The 18466-nt window shown below is 40.5% G+C and overlaps 1 protein-coding gene across 3 annotated transcripts in view; it reads right to left on the reverse strand.

Moving 5' to 3' along the window:
* Positions 1–15008: 15008 nt before the first annotated feature.
* The window catches only part of DPY19L1 (dpy-19 like C-mannosyltransferase 1), a 53341-nt gene continuing 49883 nt past the window's right edge, over positions 15009–18466 (reverse strand). For all 3 annotated transcript variants that reach the window (XM_087767713.1, XM_087767727.1, XM_087767719.1), the window contains 2 exons: positions 18012–18137; positions 15009–16921 (listed from right to left, as the gene is read on the reverse strand). In XM_087767713.1, coding sequence (XP_087623839.1) covers positions 16765–16921; positions 18012–18137 — 283 coding nt within the window. In that variant the 3' untranslated portion in view covers positions 15009–16764. The remainder of the gene's footprint in view (positions 16922–18011; positions 18138–18466) is intronic.

The raw sequence follows: 18466 nt of genomic DNA on the forward strand, positions 1-18466 counted from the left end.
ATGGAAAGGTTTGGTCCAGAGATTTGTGAAACCTCTCTGCCCCACGACTCAACTGTTACCACACTTGCCATTTTACATCTTTCAGTAGTCGAACAACGGCAGGTCATCACCATTACAAGAAAAAAGTCAGCCTTACCAGATTATACAGTGACCTTGAGCTGACTTCTTCCTCAGTCAGCACGGAGTGGGGAGAAGAGTGAAATGGAGTCATCTCACCGACATCTTGTCAGCATCCATCCAAGGATATACCCAAGTCAGCCCACCTCAAACAGATGAGGACAGTCAGCCAAACTCCACGTTTCAGTTATTTACACATTTGCTGGAAAAAATTGATTCTGACAACTCTTCCCACAGCAAATTTCCAAACAATATTTCTTTTGTTGCTGAACGTGACTCTGTTTTATTTGGAAATACCAGCCACAATGAGCAAGTTCTCAAATACCAGAGTCAAACAATAGCAGGAGGCGGGAGGAAGGGAGGAAAGGCATTCAAAGTTACCAGAAGGAAAACTGCAATTTTCCAATCAACTCACGAACAAGGATTCATTGGCACTGTGACCAACTAGTGTTTCAATCAGCCGGCAAAGACAATTTTATCTAATTTTCTGATGAGTTCAGGCAAAGCCTTCCTGTTCACTCAGTTCCTTGGTCTAGTCCTAACCACACGTATCACTGTAGCTCGTGCCATCCATCCCTGTTCCCCAGGGACTCTCCACCCAAGTACAAGCGTGCAGATAATACCTACTCCACTCTTGTGATAGCATAGAAAAAAACTTTTTCTAAAGTCAGCGCTAACCTAGGAAGACCAAATATACTAACAAAAATATGATAGTGATAAAACAGCCTTACCAGGATAACAGCTTTAGAGGAAAAGAGGCCGATATTGTCTCTGTCACTATAATTACTTAATTAGCATTTAAAACAGTAACATAATTATTCAGCCCTCACTGTAACTGTGCCTTGGAATTTCAAAAAATTGATAAAAAGAAAACACCAAGTAAAGAGTCATTGCAACATATGCACTTTCCACGTGACATAGTCCCTTACCACGCAGAAGACTAATAAGATGGGCCAAGAAAGGCGGAGAATTTGCAATGGGGAGGCTGGACCCCAGAGTGTGTGGGTCTGTGCCACAACCACTCAGCCACTCCTCTCCCGAGTGGGAAACTCTGAGTTTGAGTTTGGCAACTCAAAACTCCCATGGCCTGTTTAACCCAGTACAAATGATGGCAACATGGTTTATCCCCTGCTCACCTGCTCTCCTCAGCTGCCAGGCAAGAAGGGAGAGGAGGAAGGAGTGCGAGCCCATTTCCAAAAAGACCACGTTGCTTCTCGCTGGCTGCATTTTTCAAAGTAAGCCAGACACCGCCCCTCCATGCATCTGGTCAATCTCCACCACCAGCACAGATGTAATTCAGAGGGGTACATCAAAATATGACTTTATCCCACCAATTGCCCTTTCTACAAAAGGTCATGCTACTGTCTCTCATACCTCATCCTCCTGCACTCCCTGGGACATTTGCTTCTGGATTATAAGGTTTAAGAGCAGGCTTGCAGGGAAGCTACCTTAACATGGTGGCATGCTATTAACTGAGCTGTCTATAACAACATCGATACAAAAAACATGTTTAAGCATGTGAATATTTGAATGGAGACAGGCTGAGTGCCAAGACGCCAATTCAGCCCATCGGTTCCAGGCACAGGACACTGAGCTGCCTGTGCCAGGACAGCCTCTGTTTCTCCTGCACCCTGCCAGGCCCATGGCTGCAGCATGCCCTGCACCCATGCAAAACAGCCCCCAGAAAGCAAGGGAAAACCCTAATCTGAGACCATGGGCATAAAAGCAAGGGGAGGGAGATGCCAGGCATCTCATTAAGAGGCTCCACCCAGGGCTGAAGGAAAAGGATGCCAACCAGATGCAGAAAATATAGATTGCGATTCACATGGGATGCGCAGATTTCCCCCCTTGCCTTTCCTTGAGGCAGTGATGGATTTTCCCAGAGGCTTGTTCAGCTCACCAAGCACAGCCACCGGCATTAACGAAAAGCATACAGAAGGGGCCATCATCCAGGTTGGTGCACCTTAACCCACAGAGCAAGAGGGTCGGTCCCACTGTCCCAACCTCAGCTGGAAGCGAGTCCCAGGCAACACAGGCAGAAGCATGGCTGTAAGAAGCAGATTCCTTTACTTAACTTCAAATATTAGATACCTTTCTGAAGCAATTTCTGACCTTTTAAAAATGTCATTTTTATTCATTCAAGCAATTTGCAATACTAAATTTTAAATATTATCCAGAGGAATCCTTTGTCCTTTTCAAAATGCCGTTATATTCATACAGGCACATGTATTTTTTTATTTATATGCTTCTTTTTAATTCTGTTTTACTGTATTACTGAAAGCAAAGTGCGTAACCTTTGACTACACTTAGAATTCCTCTTTAATTGCATCGCTGCAAGACTTCACACTGCACCGAGTTTTCTGCCGAGCTCCAAGACTGTTTCTTTACCTTCTTTGAAATATACTTGTCTGGAGGTAGGAGTCAGGGCTGTGTTTCCCATCCCCCTCACAATTCAAACGAGAGCCCTGTGGTCCCACAATATCCCCATCCGTTCTCCAGGCTAAAGGAGGTCATGGCACAGCTTCGCCATGCCTGGGCGTCTGCTCTCCAGCGCACTGACGGTGCAATATCACAGATGCAAATACGGCTGAGCAGATGCACACAAGGCGGCTTTTCATCTGACCGGGCAGGATCCCAAGACCACCTCAACTTGGAGGCATATCTGTATAAACATTCAGGACCAGCACTGCTGCAGCTACTTTGCTTCCGTCATCTGAGCTATTGAGATAAAAGCTTTACACCTCTGCTTTTATGCCAGCTACAATCTTTAAATCCCTGACTGCAGAGTCGATACGCTCTCAACCCTTTAACCGCCCCATCCTCATCTGTGCACAGGCAGCAACATCACGCCAAGGACCATCACAGTGTTGCAGGTTTCAGGCTTACCCCTGAAACATCCCCTTGTCCCTAGCTGTAAGCCAGCACTTGAGAAAATAGGGGTTTTAAAATGACCCTAAATCCAAAGAAAAAAAAAAGTAGACAATCTAGAACGGTAAAATTCCATTATTTTTGCATTTCCATTTAAAATGAGAATTATTTTCTGGGTTACATATTAACATCTCAGTTATACAGCATACAAAAGGACAGTATTTTGACATAGGAACTTTAACACTGAAATGAGATAAGTTTCTGAAGTTACCTGAGGAAAAAAACATGTAAAGAATATGAAAAGGCAAGAAAAGTTGAGCATAATTTTCTAGAGCTCCAGCATGCGCAATTTATAGAGATAACAACATATCAAACATTGAACTGAAACCAAACCCCAGCCATTTTGGACCGGGACTGACTACCCTTTGAAGCTGACTATGTGCATTCAGTCAATTCAGTATTTCCAAATTCCTCGTTGAGCTGAGCTTCATTCCCGATCGATTAGCAGATACTACACCGTGCTGCCAGACAGTGAACGGAGATCAGTTAGCATCCACACGATCTTTCAGCCAGACCGCTGTATTTCAGGATTTCTAAGTGCCAAGTGTCCTGGATGTGCAAGGCTCCTTCAGGCCCCTGTGTGTCCCTCCAGTGAAACAGGAGGGTACTGGATCTGACCCACTCAGTATGGGCTGCTGCTGGGGACTGGGTCATGTTCAATGCATCAGTCATTATTTTTTCAGCACTTCAATGCCTGGGACAACACCTGCTAAAAGCCTACGGCTCTGGGATTGAGTTGAAACACTCTTGTCCCAGGATAGACATTGCTGACCAGTTCCAGGGAGGACAGTCTGGATCCAATACCTGTCCTTCTGTGTCACAAAGATGGCACCTACCTACAGCAGTGCTTGCTACAGCAGTCCAATACAACCAGATACTGAACTCAAAAGACTTTTTCTCATACTTCCTAGCAATTTTATCCTGAACTCTCTCCAGATCTCTGGCTGTTCGAGCTGAAGACAAGCAAACTCAAGAAGAGATGTTTGCTCCTCTTGTATTTGGCACGGCTCAATCACTTTGCTTTTCTCCCTGAGCTTTCAGAGCTGTGTCAGCGTTAACTGTTGACAACACATGAGATGGGATACCTTTGTTCTCACTCTTTTGAGCCATTCATGCACTCTGAGGTTTTCCTTAACATCATATAATTGTTATATTCTCTTCATACCTGAGGAAGAGTGTGGGAGGAGGCTAAATGAAGCTAACAAAACTTTTACAGCACACAGGGCATCTCAGACACAATTAATAGCTTCACTCTACAAAACAAGCTCATGTCATACACTTCCCTCCACCTGTGCATGCACACACAAAGCTGGTGATTGCTCAGGTGGTGACCTTTATTTATCATGTACCTTATTTAACCCCAGCTGGCAACTAAGTCCTTGACTGGTATAAGCGCTACTTAGCAACAAGTAAAACATCAGTGTGTTATCAACATTATTCTCATACTAAATCCAAAACACGGCGCTATACCAGCTACTAGGAAGAAAAAATCAACTCTATCCCAGCTGAAACCAGGACAATCATGTTTATCATGCACTTTCCCTTCCCCTCTTAATCAAAACAATCTGAATATAAGCTTGAACAACTGCCATGAAACGTTCATAATTTTTTAAATGTTGGAAAAATATTTCTGCAGCTTTAATGTGTCATTTCTCTCTCTGCAACAGGAGACCTCTCAACTGCTGCTGCAGGGGAGGTATTCAGCCATGGCTGGTTCTCTGCCCAGGGCACATTCAGAACCTCGCACTGCTTAGTCTCACAGGTGCTCAACTTCCACATCAAAACCAGACCTCACTTCTCACAACAGAGAAGCCTAGCACTTCAGACTTTAGGGTCTGACTTTGTAACGTTCAGCAGGTTTATTAGAGGGCTTGCTGAGGGTTTCCAGCATGCAAGTTTCCCTCAGCTTCAGCTCTCGGCTGTTGGCTGCACATGTGACTATGTTTATGTTGCACAAGCACTTTAAGTTAGCTTTGATTTCAACAACACAGTAAGTAGTACCTCAACCAGTTCCTGGTATCCAGTTCCAAGTGTGGCTGCATGAACACCTCAACTAACCCAAGGAGAGGATGGTGGAGGGGGAGAGCAAGCAGACCATGATTTCTGGCAACAACAGCAGCTTACAGAGCTGCTTGTAGACCCCGATGTTGTCTTTGTACCAGAAAGCAGGCAGCCTTTCAAATGGTTAAAGCTTTCCAAAATAGTTGTCTGGTAAAATATACTCTGAGGACAAAGCACGTGAGGGTACTGTGAATGAAAAGTCTGAGCCAGCATTACATCTAGCAGTATTAAAATACGCACGTGTCCTCTGGCTGGACAGCACACGAATGTGATTGTATGTATGTCCAGACATCGGAAAACCCACAAATGTATCTAAGTTAATCCTTCCAAAACTAGCATAAGCCAAAATTAAGGTTGTGTGTGACAGTTAATTTACTCTTTTTTTTCCTGCATGTGGATATAACACGAAATAGAACATAATTACTATGACAAAGTATATTTGTTTTATATATTATACAGAATAGACTGTCCTGATTAGTTCTTTTTCATTACTTTACCTTATCCCAAGCATTCAGTGCATGGCCACACACCTAAGAAGAAGAACTCCACACTTCTCAGATATGTTGCCTTAGGTTTTTATTTGGTACTCATGATTGCACCATGAGCTTGCATTAGATGCATCCATGAATTTATCTCCCTGACACCCTGTGAGGAAGCCCATCCTCCCAGTCCTACAGACACAGGAGTTTTACATCATCTGCTTTAAATTCATATTTTCAAACCAAATCTCCTAATGGCTTCATGGGCAGCCGTGAGTGCTCAGCACTCTTTAGAGCAGACTCCACTGGCACCAGTGAAGGGGCCCAAGGCTAGCGAAGCCTTGTTCACCCCTTAGTTTGGTTGACTTAGTTAAACTACAGCAGATAATAAAGGGGTTACAATATGGCTCAACCACTTCTTAGGAAATAACCCGCTACATTAGAGAAGCGCACATCACTGTCCCCCAGAACTGTGGTATTCTCCAGGTCAAATGGAGACACAAATGCAGACACAGCCCCACACTTCACATCCTCACTGTCCCCGGCTCAGTTCCCTTGAACCTGTCCACCACACAAGACCCACAGAAACCCCTCGGCTCCACGGCTTGCCTTTCAATCCTGCACTGAGGTCTATGGCTTGACACATGGCTGCAAACCCCACAGCCCTCTGGCAGCCCTCTCCCAGTGTCTCCTGCTCCCCTGCCCAGCCTTGCCCCTCATCCTCAGCCAGCCCAGGGGAGGGCCACCGACTGCAGCACCTGGGACTGGACCTACCTGCAGCCCCCTCCGGCTTTCTGCTGTATCCTTGGAGGGAGGACTACAGTCCCCACAGCCCAGATAATGACTTGCCAGAGTTTCCACAGCTCTTCAAGTAACATCCAAACAACGTCGCCATCTTGGACCATCCTGCAGCAGGTTGTGAGCCCCTGCAGCAGGTGTTCATCCCATCTGTGCTGACTCAGCACTGCTCAGCAAGGGGTGGGGTTGCTCTGCAAGGGCTGCAGCAATCATCACCTCCCAGCCCTTGAGGCATGGTGGGTGCCAGGGAAGGGGTAGGGAGATGCATCCATTGCTCCAGCACGGCCTGTGGATATAAGGCAGCAGAAGGGCTTTTTTTCTGGAGGGGGCAGATGAGGATAATATCTCAAATTTAGGCTAGTGCAGCTATTATGCCTTGTGGATACCTTGTAGGTGTCTTGATACTTTCCAGTTAAAGGTCTCTCTCTTCCTCCTGCGTGCAGAGCTGTGGGGAAAAAGCTCTGAAATATAAGCACTTGCCAAAGGAAAAAAATGATAGCCCTATGAACAGTGAAACCTGTTCTCCTTAGCTTCCCCTCCCCTTTCCTTTACCACAATAATCCCCTTTTTCCCTGTATCCTACCCTACATCTGCACAGGCAAGCGGCAATAGCATTGCGTTTGGGGCAGAGGTACTCAGGCCGCTAGGTCCTGCTGGTTTTGCAGTGGGGGAGGTAATGCTGATCTCTCTTGCCTTCCTCCTATCTACCAGTTTCATCAAAGCCTGTGAAAAATGATTTTTGAGAGCTCTGCCTCCCCATCAAATTTCATTGAACTTAGGCAGGAGCTCAAAAGTTTTTTGGTAGGGACTGACAGAGAGGGGCCCTCCTGAAGCTCCAGCTTTGCAGACACTTTCAACTAGTGTAGGGCGGCCCAGCCACTGAAAAAAGCTGGTGTTGACTGTCTGTGTCTTCCTCCATGATGCCTTTTCTCCTTGGTTGTTCCAAGGTTTCCTGTAGCTGTGTGACGAATGAGAACATGTACTCAGCTGACGTAAAAAGCAATTTATTTTGCCAGGTGAGTTTCATCTGAACCAATCTGGACCAATTCCTGATCTGGTTTACTGCATTGACTGCATGAAATTTCAGGCTAGCATGCGAGCTGGCGGGGGGGAGAACGACTTCTTCACTGGAACTCTAGTTTACACTGGTCTGCCACATATGTGAAATTACAGCTTTAACCAGACTAAATCCTTCCACTGGTTTACTATCACTGGGAAAGCCTTTAGAAGAAGATTGTATTTAACATTCTCATACCTGTATTTGGCATTAGCCATTCTCTTGGAGTTAAATTAACTTTTTTTTTCTTCAAATGTTCGCCATTCATTTTATTTTTAATTTAATTTCTTTCTTATAAACTCAGTGAAAAAGAATAATTTATTAACGTTTTTCTCTAAGTGAATGTGATCGCTGTGTTTCCCCTCAGTCTTTCAATCTTTTTCATTTAGAGAATAGTTCTGGGAGGTGGTATTACAGCTTATAAAATTATGGGGTTTAGGCATCAGTAATCCTGAGGAAGTAGAAAATCTCTACCTCAGGGAAAGTTTAGTTTATGCTCCTCTAAATTCTTCCAAAATGAAACATGTGGTAGTACACAGACAACAAAGTTTCATCCAGTGATGAGACTGAATCCAACCGTTAATGAAACGAAACCTGAGAAAAATGGGCTCCTGGGTGCTGGAAAAGTGGACTAAAACCAAGGGCAACCTCCCCAAAGTCACTAGAGTGTCACTTGAATGGCATCTGACCTGGCAGTGATACCTGCTATAGATGAAATCTGATTGAACGCTGGCATGTCAGCTATGCAGGTCAGCATGCTCCATGGTGATGGCCCACAGCATAGTACGTGACCTTCCCAGGTTTGAGTGTGTCTTCTGGATGGACCTTACTTCTTGCTCGCTGTCACCCATCTTTTTATCACAGTTGTGGATCAGGTAGTCACACAGGAATCAATGAAGTTCATTTACAGGGTCTGCTTCCAAGAATACAAGTAACATTCAGAAGGATTTGCTGCAATGGACATCTGCCACTGACTGTGCAGAAACAACAAATACAGCGAATTCAGTAAGTGTGAGACAGCAAGAGAGTTTGGCTCCTTCACCTTTTACCTTCAAATGGTCTCACTGCTCACTTACTCTCTGCTATCAGCTCAGATGGCAGTAGCGAAGGGCAGCCTGCAGTCATGCTGTGCCATAAGGAAGAAAATACAAAAGGGTATCAAGAGACCAGAAACGGATGAAGAGTGTCTGTACTGTTCACCTGCAGTTGCATTTCCAAATTGTGTGCTTCCCTAATCCTTGGGTCTTACTGAGTGTAATCTGACCCATCAAAAACAGATCAGTATGGTTCTGTAACATTGTCAGAAAATATCTTTTGCCTTTTTGGTCACTTTATCAGAGGAAATTGCCTTGATTTGTGAAGCTTTCAGTAAAACTTGTATGTATATTTTCTGTATTTGCTTGTCACAGATTTGCAGGAGCGAGTTCCAGAAGGGAATGTAGGCATTTACAGAGTGGCAGCAGCATCAAAAAGTACATCGCTGTTGTTATCTATTTGTGAAATGTAAAGAGGGGAGCACGGAGCAGATGACTTTCCATCGTAGTTGCTCGCTCTGCACAGATGGCGTTTAAATCCCTTCAGTTGCACAGAGTGTAGCATTACCTATACCACAAAGGCATTGGATGAAGCACGATGGTAATAAGGTAATGAAAAAAGGGGCAAAACACAGTGTGAGGTAATAGGGAACACCGAGGTCCTGTGCATCACCATGCTGACAGCAAAGATGACAATACCCATGTGCCACCTAGGAGGGTCTAAATGGTTTGAAACAATTCAGAAAGCACACCAGTACAAAGATAAATGAAACCAACAGTTAAGCTGGCAAACAACCATGCCATGAAATAACATCACCAACCACAAATAACTCAAATTGTGTGGTCTTAAACACCTCAGACCTGTCATCTTCTGTTTCAAAAACCCTGAGACCAGAAGGGGTGATTGTATAGGTTACATGTTCATTAAGCAGAGCTCTCCATGAAAGCTTTCCAACTACTTCGCATAGCAGAACATCCTCCTGTTTCTTCTTCGGTGACTTGTCTCAATGTGCTTTAACATCAGTCTTAGAAAGAAAAGAAAAAAGGAGCCTCAGAGCAGGAGGACTGTGTAATTCTTTATGTGGCAGCAAAAAACAATTAGCAAGCTCTAGTCCTACATTCAAAGCAGAAGAGCAGCTTGAAAAAGTGCTCATTGAGGATCAGATGACCTTTTTAAAACTAAAAATTTCTTTCTTGAAACACTTCCAAGATTTACTGTAACTACTATTACACAGATAGCCTGGAGTAAGCTACTAGTAGGACAGCAGTTTCTCCTCTTTCTTTTAAACAAGATTTGGGGGTTAAAGTTTTGCTTTAAGTAGCCAATTCTGAGTGACTGACCCAACCAATATTTCTTTTTGGAAGCTGGGCCAGGACTGCGCACCCTGGAACGAAGGCACACAAAATCATTCACAACTTCAGAAAAGCCAGTCCTTCATCTCTTTTGTGCTAAAGTTTGTTCATTATGCTCCCAGTGATTAACAACCCCATAATCCCTCATTTTTCTGCTGCAACCTTGAGAAGCATTCTAATTCTAAATAGTCTTCTGTAAAATTGGTAATAAATAAGAGTACTTTGAAGGCAGCCGCTATGGCAGGAAGTTCTTTGATCTCCAGTGTGCCTCCTCTGTGCTCTTCTACGTGGTTACATACATTAGACAGCTGAGATTACACTCCTTTCAAAGGATTACACCATGATACAGTATGACATTTGTCCAAAGGGCTCTTAAGTTGGAGACAAAGTATGGGAAACTTGGTCAAACCACCACTACGACATAACACCGATGTCATTCTGATTCATAGCACTTTGAATGAATTCTTCAGTAAAACACACTTCTGCACTTAGTGATTAGGTTAGTAGCAGCATGCTTAGTCCTCACTAAAAATAAATCCAGCTCCTACTAGGTCACTAGCTCAAGACCACGCAGAAGACAACATGATGTGATGATAGCTGCGTTACGTCCATCCACTTTGGTTCCTATCATTACAGCACAGCATAGCATGTGCTTGGTAGTTTACTGTGGTGAGCACCTGTGTCACAGAAATGAGTTAAGATCTGCTACAAATGGAATTTGTATCCAAGAAAGGTATTTTCAGACCATATAAACAAACACAGATGACGTGTGGGTTTTTTTTTTTTCTCCAACCATCCTTGTTACCCTTTCTGTGAGGTCCTGATGACGATGTGTACTCCAGGTTTAACTCTGTAGTAAGTCCAGGCTCTTTTAAACTCATTAATAGAGGAATTGCAGAGCAATGGAGAATGACGACAGATTACCCTGGTACAGGAACACCAGCTAACACAGACAGCTTCCATCACCTAGTTTGTTGGCATAAGTCAAGCATTTTGACAAGGTTTAGAAAAAACACGTTACGTTTGGAAGACACAAACACCTTCTCGGTTTCAGCTATTCAGTTTTGCTCAATTCTGTTCTGTTCAGTTCTATCCCATTTCCAAGCATCGAAGTGAAACAGCATAAGGTGAAATAGAACACAGAAAAAAACCCAGAAAAACACATTCCAAATACAGTCTGACTTTATTGAAACAATGTTTCCTTTCGGCAATCCTGCTGCACCTTGACATTGCAAATATTTACGCTTTTCAATTTATTTCAATTGGAACTTTATTGCTTTGCTACTTCCTGATGTGTAAGGACAATCTTACAAAACAAACCATCAGTGCTGACAGGTTTCTTTCTAAATTCAATTATCAGTTCAGTTGCACATCAAGGGTTCAAAGGAAGGCAATACATGTCACAGGCTCCTAATTCAACGGCATCTTTACAATCCCTTTTTATTTCAGGCAAAAACCTAATGGATGAAACAAATCTGCAACTATTCAAGTAAACAGCCAAGACCTCATTAGTTGAAAAATTAGTTACAGATTCTGACAGCACCACTTGCTGAGTAACGTTTGATTGATTTTAAGCATTGAGGGTAATAAACTTTAAGAATAAAGTGCTGGATAAAGAAGTCATGGAATACAACTTACTTTTGATCATCTTGTTAGCACTTCTGCCTTCTCAAAATATTTAATCCCATTATTATGTTATGTAATAACACAAAAAAGGCCAAAGAGTATCAAAGCAAAGACCTTGTATGCAGCAGCCTGTAGCCTGATGGCTGCAGCTAAATCCAGCAAGGATCTATAACAAAGGATACAAAGGTTAAGGAAAACATCTACTCCTAGAGCTTTTATACAACTTGTGTTTTGAGTTGAATGGCCTTTAAAATACTTCAGGAATATGAGAATTTCTGCTCTACTCAGCTATTAAGCTTGATTCTAACTTTACCTTCCATTGCTCATAAAAATAAGCTTCTCCAAATACAGGTGCATTATATTTTCAGAATGAAAATCAAAGAAAAGCAAGGCAGTAATTCAAGCACCATCATAAAGCTAATTCAGGGAAAAACAGGAGGCATCCTACTTTGGGGTACTATCGGCCTTTGCTACCTTTCTTTAGCTAAGAAAAAGAAAAGTTGAATTTTTAGAATGAGTTAAACTATAAAAGCCAATACTTCAGAAGAGGCTAGAATTTTTTTCCAGAACTCAGGCAGAGACAGCTACAGCAAAACACCAACTGCCTGCAAACAATGTTAGCTAACTGCATCCTAAGACACCCTAGGGACTTGTAGTCAGAGCAGCTGAGCAACCAGTTGCTCAGTAACACAAAGATGATATTGCTCAGGTGTCTCATTACTAACTATCACTGTGTTTAAAGTAAGAATTTCGGGCACCGGCTTTGAAAATAAGCTTGTTCAAGCCTGAAGAATAAACTCAAGTGACTTGTTTCCTTCCAGATGAACATCAAAAGGACAGAAGTTTTCCCTTTAGAAGTTGTTCTCTTTCAGGCTCAGTATTATCCTTACATGAGATCCAATAAGCATTTCCATATTCTTCAGCCTAAAAGCTAGATCTCATGCTTCCTGCCCAGCAGGCAAAACAAGTGCTGGTTGCACTCGGGAATCAATCTATACATCGACAATCTTGACGGGGTAGAAGACTGGCCACAGGGATCTCTCATCTGCAGTCATTTTACACAGTTATCAATCAGTATCTTCTCAGGCAACAGAAAATGAGAAATTTTACAAGAAATGAATTCCTGTGCACTTCTGATGTGGCAGGGGAGGTCCTTAAGCCAAGTACCTGTAATGCCCGATCCAAAGGCCAGGGAAGTTGACCTGACATTCCTGCAAAGGCTCAGCTAGCATCAGTTCAATATCTTACGATATCACCGATCGCTGCTGAAATGCCGGCTATCCTGCTCCGAGTTCTCAGCCAGATATGAAACTAGTATCATACATTCACTCTGTATATATCTATTATCTCATCATCTATTGCCAATAAATGTTTACATGCTGTAACAGGAATGAAGTTGTTGAACATGATGAATCCAGTCAAGCAACTGACAATTTCATAGATTGTATGTATTTCATCACTAATGGAGAATTACAGCACAAGATCAGAAACAAGCCAATTTGCTGAGAAGGAAGGGGATTCTGCCTAACCCTGTAAATCCTTCTACTTCTCTGCTCCAACCCAACAGGTCAGCTTAAAGCTCTGCTACAGATAGTTTATCGTAAAGTTTGATTTTGTACTGAAATAGAAGCATTCATGTCATAGAGCTACAGCTGAGAATCTGTTTTACCACAGCACTGAGAGGTTTCACTCCCCAGGTGATTCAGGCACAGCTGACCAGTTCTCAGATTGAGAAGTTCTGCATGCCATTTTATGTCCCCAGTCTTAATTTCACTCAAAGTATAATTATTCCCTAACATTTAAACTCTATTAATATTCGAACAGGAAAGTCTTCCTTTCACACCACACCTGCCATCCTACTCTTTCCTCATAGTACAACAATAAAGCTTACATAGAAAAGCACTACTATCAGTTAGGATTCCTTTGTCCAGCTGCTGCAACAACTCAGGAGCACCTTATTCTTTTGGGTTTAAAAATATAATTTTGTTTTACTGCAGGCCTTCACATTACGTAACTTAGGTGAAACAACAGCGTTTATAGGTTGCCGCAACAGCGTTAACACAGTGCACTCAATGATTTCAAAGGTCTTTTCCAACCTAAATGATCCTATGGTTCTATAGAAACTACGCAACAATGCAACCTGAAAACACAGGTCCCAAGCCATAATTAGCATTTTGTAATTGCTTTCAGCAATGCTGATTTCTGACAATGCTGTGTTTATACTCTTCCTTACATACTTGCTTTTGCTGAAGGAGTTTTCTTTACTTATCTTCAAGTGAGTCCTAGCTTATGGAATTCAATATGTTAATCAGAAAAATCCAAGAGATACCAAGTGATGTAGTTTCGCTGTTTAAGCTGAATTGCAAAAAAAGGCAAAAGCCAAGCCATTTTTTTAAATGGTAGATGAGAATGGCGAAGTGCAAGGCAGTACTGAATAGGACTTAGCATCTTTGTTTCACCAAGGTGCCTCACTTGGTCTCCATACTAAATATTACAGTTTGCACGTTATCAAAATTTGATACTGAAATGTAATTGTGCCCCTTGTAATGAAGAAATTTACTGCATTCAAAGCTAGCGATATTTCAGATTCCAACAGATAAATCTATAGGATCCAGCATTACCAGAATGTAACAGAAACTGTTTTCAGGTACTGAAGTATTCCAGTCCTGTGTCTAAAGTACATCTAGGCCAGCGCATATTTAAAATGAACTTACTTGAGTTATAGATTTATTGATTAGGACCTTGCAAAGGGGAAAACAACTTCAGTGAGAGCTAAGGAACCTCAAACTTCCGTTTTCTGGTTCAAGTTGCAGTGATAAGCATAATATCAATATGGTGCTCCTCTGTGTAAAATGTTCTATATTTAAACCCAAATTTTTTCCTTTGGAATTGAGACCAAATTACTGAGAGGACAAGAAATTCATAACATGATACACCCAATTCATGAATTCCCATGTTTCTTCCCCACAATCATATACTGCATATTTTACTTCATATTTTTCCATTGCTAGATTTTTATCATCTGAACATTAGATGACAATATTTATTTGGGTTTAAGACCAGTTCAAAGAGAGGGACAGTATCACATCCCTCAACATAAGCTGAACATTTACAAACAGGGTCCGGCCATCTACTCAGTAACAACAGCCTCCTCATCCATCAAATGGGGAACATTTTTACTAAAGTACATCTTTGAACCTTAATTTTCGAATGTTTCTTCATTCTACCAGTATTTGGGCTTCACTCTTGATTACCTGAGTTTAAAAACTTAGAACAAAAAGAGAATGATTTTGAACTGCCTTCCAAGTCCACCTTGCGTGCAGATAGGTATTTGACATCTTCTCACTTTCTTTTCACATATTCCTGCACTGATATTCCAAACAAAACGGAGGCTGGAAAGAGGTGTGTGAGTTTGATTCAATTATCTGAAGCACTTCCTTGCCTTGTTTAGTTGAGGGTTCAGCTTCAGTCGTATCTGCTGTGGCAACCGTATTAAACTTCAGTTTAATGGACATCGGAGCAGAAATGTAACATCCATCAGAAACATAAGAACAATTTCCATCTTTTTCTTTTTTATTTAACCACATAAGTACATGTCAACAGTTGGCATAAACTTCATAAAAATACAGTACCTTTTTGTGCTGTAACACTAGTCACAATGTTTATATAAAGATTTTTTTTCCTGCTTCCTTGAATTCAATTAACATTTTAAAAAGCGACTTCCCAAAAGCCCTTTTTGTGATAGTTTCCTTATAGAAATTTTTCCAAAATCTATTCTGTAAAAGTTAAAAAGCTAATGCATTTTCAGCCATTCTCCCTCACCCTCTCAATAAAACAGATTTTAAAAAAATAAGAAGTCTTAGAATACTGATCAGTTGTTACACTACTACTTTATCATAGATTCCCATTTAATTGATACTGTTATAGGCATGATGGATGCTATTCCTATAGCATCTAATATTGCTAGATGCTATTAGGGCTAAAAAGACCAGTCACATCAATAGACTGATGTCTGAACAAAAAAAAAAAAAAGCCAAACCAAAAACAAAACATGAATGATATACAGAGAAACATTAGACTTTAGAAGTCTTATACTGTAGAATCACAATTACTGTGATACTTCCCAATGGCAATAAACATACAAAAATTCTGTCAAGTCAGTTAAACAACTAAAGGGTGTCCTTGCACTGGGTATCTTGGAAAGTGAATTCTCTAAATTCTTTATCACCGGTAATGTTCGTGTGACACCAAGATGACAGAAAAACTGCAGAACCAGTCTAATATTATTGGAGCAATTATACCCACAAAACTGACTACACCCATATCACAATTGGGTTAAATTTCATTTTTCTTTAATGCTGATGATAAAATGCAGGCAGGATCTAATACATGGGGAAAGAAAATAGGGCATAAATTTTGAAAGTAATTTCTTACCAAGTTAGGCGCTGAAGGTCTAGTTAAGGCAGTGAAGGATTTATTTTAGTATCTTTCTAAGGCTATGACAGATTTCTCCTGAATAAAGCATTTTTCCTTAAAAATTTCATGTATATTATGCCAGCTTATTCTGAATGAATAAGAATGCTAAAAATCCTTGGACACTGAGAAGCTAAACTATTGCTCACCGCAAATATTACCCTTATTAGTCTTCTTTTTTAATATCAATAAGATTCTAAGAACATGCACCTAAATAATGAAGTTTCAAGTCTGTCTACAAACTTTTCCATTTCAAAAGCAAGCTTAAAAGCATGTGTTAAGCGATCCAAAATGACAAATGTTCTTAATCCTCTCAAAGAAAAAACGTATCTCTCTCTGACATGACTAGTGAAACTATGTGACTTTTAAGAGAATTGCTAGTATCACCTTGTCCAGAGGGGAGATGGGTAATGAAAGTGACATGAGAAATGTCATGCCAGATGCTATAGCACCATTCCTTTTTTCCTAGCTGCTAGCACCAAAGCTTTAAACAAACTTGCTTTGCTAAGACATTCTGACAGTCCCATTTCACAATATCATTGGTTTTGAGAATGGAGTTACTTTCCATAGCTACTTTTAACTCTTTTTGGATCAGTGTTAAATAAAATGTGCAAACATATAATCATTTGCATAGCAAATCTCAAGGGACTGACCCTGAAATAGAAATCCAAACTGTTAGGTTTAAGATATTTCTATAATCAGAATTCACTTAAAATGGTAAAAAATAAAATACACGTTTTTCCATTTTAAGTCTAGTAGAAAAGGTCTTTCTGATTTAGAATTCTTGTAGTTACTAGTTTAAAAAGTTGAAAGACTGATGGTTCTTTGCATTGAAATGTTATTCCTTTGGAATCTTCAAAACTCTGTAATTGCTGTTTTCAAATACTGTGATGAAATATGGCCTGGAATCCTTGCTCATAAGGGTACATAAAGGAATTTTGCCGCTATTAGCAGGATCTTCAACATCCCAAATTTCAGGCATACTGCAACCAGGCCTAGAAAACATATGAATACAAAAAGAGAAATGAAGAAATGCCATCAAAAAACATAGTTTGCTGAACTCAGTTTTATAACCCCCCTATGAATACTTGATTGTGCCATCTTTGATTGCTTGATTGTGTCACTTTTTTTTGTTTGTCTTCGTATTAGAAATTCTTATCAGATTACAAAATCAATAAATATAGTAGTAATTTTAAAAATAGTATTGAGAATGTTTAAAATTTGTCTGCTTTTGTGGTTACATAATTAATAACAACTAATTTGGAGGAGGAAACATATAGAACAACTCAAATTATACAATACACATTACCAGGGACCCTTAAAACTTCCTATAAAATGGAAAGTGATGTTCACACTCCTAACATTTCTAAAGAAAACTCAGGAAATAAAACACCTTTTAAAAAAAAAAAAGTAACAACTTCTTGCTTTTTTATTAAGGTACATAACCAACAGCAATTCCCTGTACAGTTATCTTTCAAAGTTAGAATTACTGAGAATTTCCTGATTTGTCAAAGATAATAGCAAAAAAATAGAATAGATTCGTTTCATTTTATTTTAAATGCAAAGAAAATAAAATAAAAAATCCAGAAAGAAATCATGTTCTAAAGGCCAAAAAGAGAAAATGGAAAAAGAAAGGGGGGGGCAAAAAAAAAAAAGTGCATAGCTTTTTCTTAAGGACAGCTTAAATGTGACAAAAATCTTCAGTGACCAGCAATGGCCATAACATTCTGGTGCTCAAACTATCTTTTACTCTGCACCTTTCATTCTTACTAGGCTTTCATTATACACACGCATCTGTTCTTGCCACCACAGAATAATGACTTGTTTCCTTTGTGGATCTCTTCTGTATTTTACAGTGAAGTTTAAAAATACACACAACACAGGTTTTCAGATGCACACAAAGACCACAAGGTTGCTAATGTGGGTAAAGTTAATTATACTTATTAATATCTGGAGACACTGGACAAAAATCTATTTTGGACACTTAATAAAGCACAGATCAACATTTCAAAACTACTTCTTGATATGAATCTTAGACTACATATTTGAGCGGCATATCATTCTTGTGAGAGAGAGATTACTCACTTTTTTCTGCTTACACACAATGACTCTTCCAGAATATAATAATTCACTCCTAGCTTTATCAATTCTCTTTTTACTTCTTTTGCAGGTTTTCGACTGTACATGGAATACACTACTTTAGTTCTGGCCCTTCAAAAAGAGAAATAGAAAAGTTAGCTAGCAACAAAGCATGAAAATGTAAGCTTTAACTTTAGACTGGGCAGGAAGGCTTTTTATTTCACAAGACAACTAGGCTAAAACAAAGTTCAAAGTAATAATGTCAGTTGCTTTAATGTTATTATTTCTTCACAAATATAATGATTCCAAGAAAAATGTATAGAGCCCTTTGATTTTTCTGTAGCAGGAGACAACTTCATAACAAGATCCATGGTTACTGTGAACAGAAAATGTGAAGATGTCAAAGCAACGCATTCACCATATAATATTCAAGGCTAGAAATGACCTTGCTCGGACCGGAG

This window comes from Nipponia nippon, unplaced genomic scaffold (assembly GCF_047370975.1).
Source record: "Nipponia nippon isolate SJK-2023a ecotype South Korea unplaced genomic scaffold, ASM4737097v1 scaffold_1, whole genome shotgun sequence".
Classification (NCBI taxonomy): Eukaryota; Metazoa; Chordata; class Aves; order Pelecaniformes; family Threskiornithidae; genus Nipponia; species Nipponia nippon.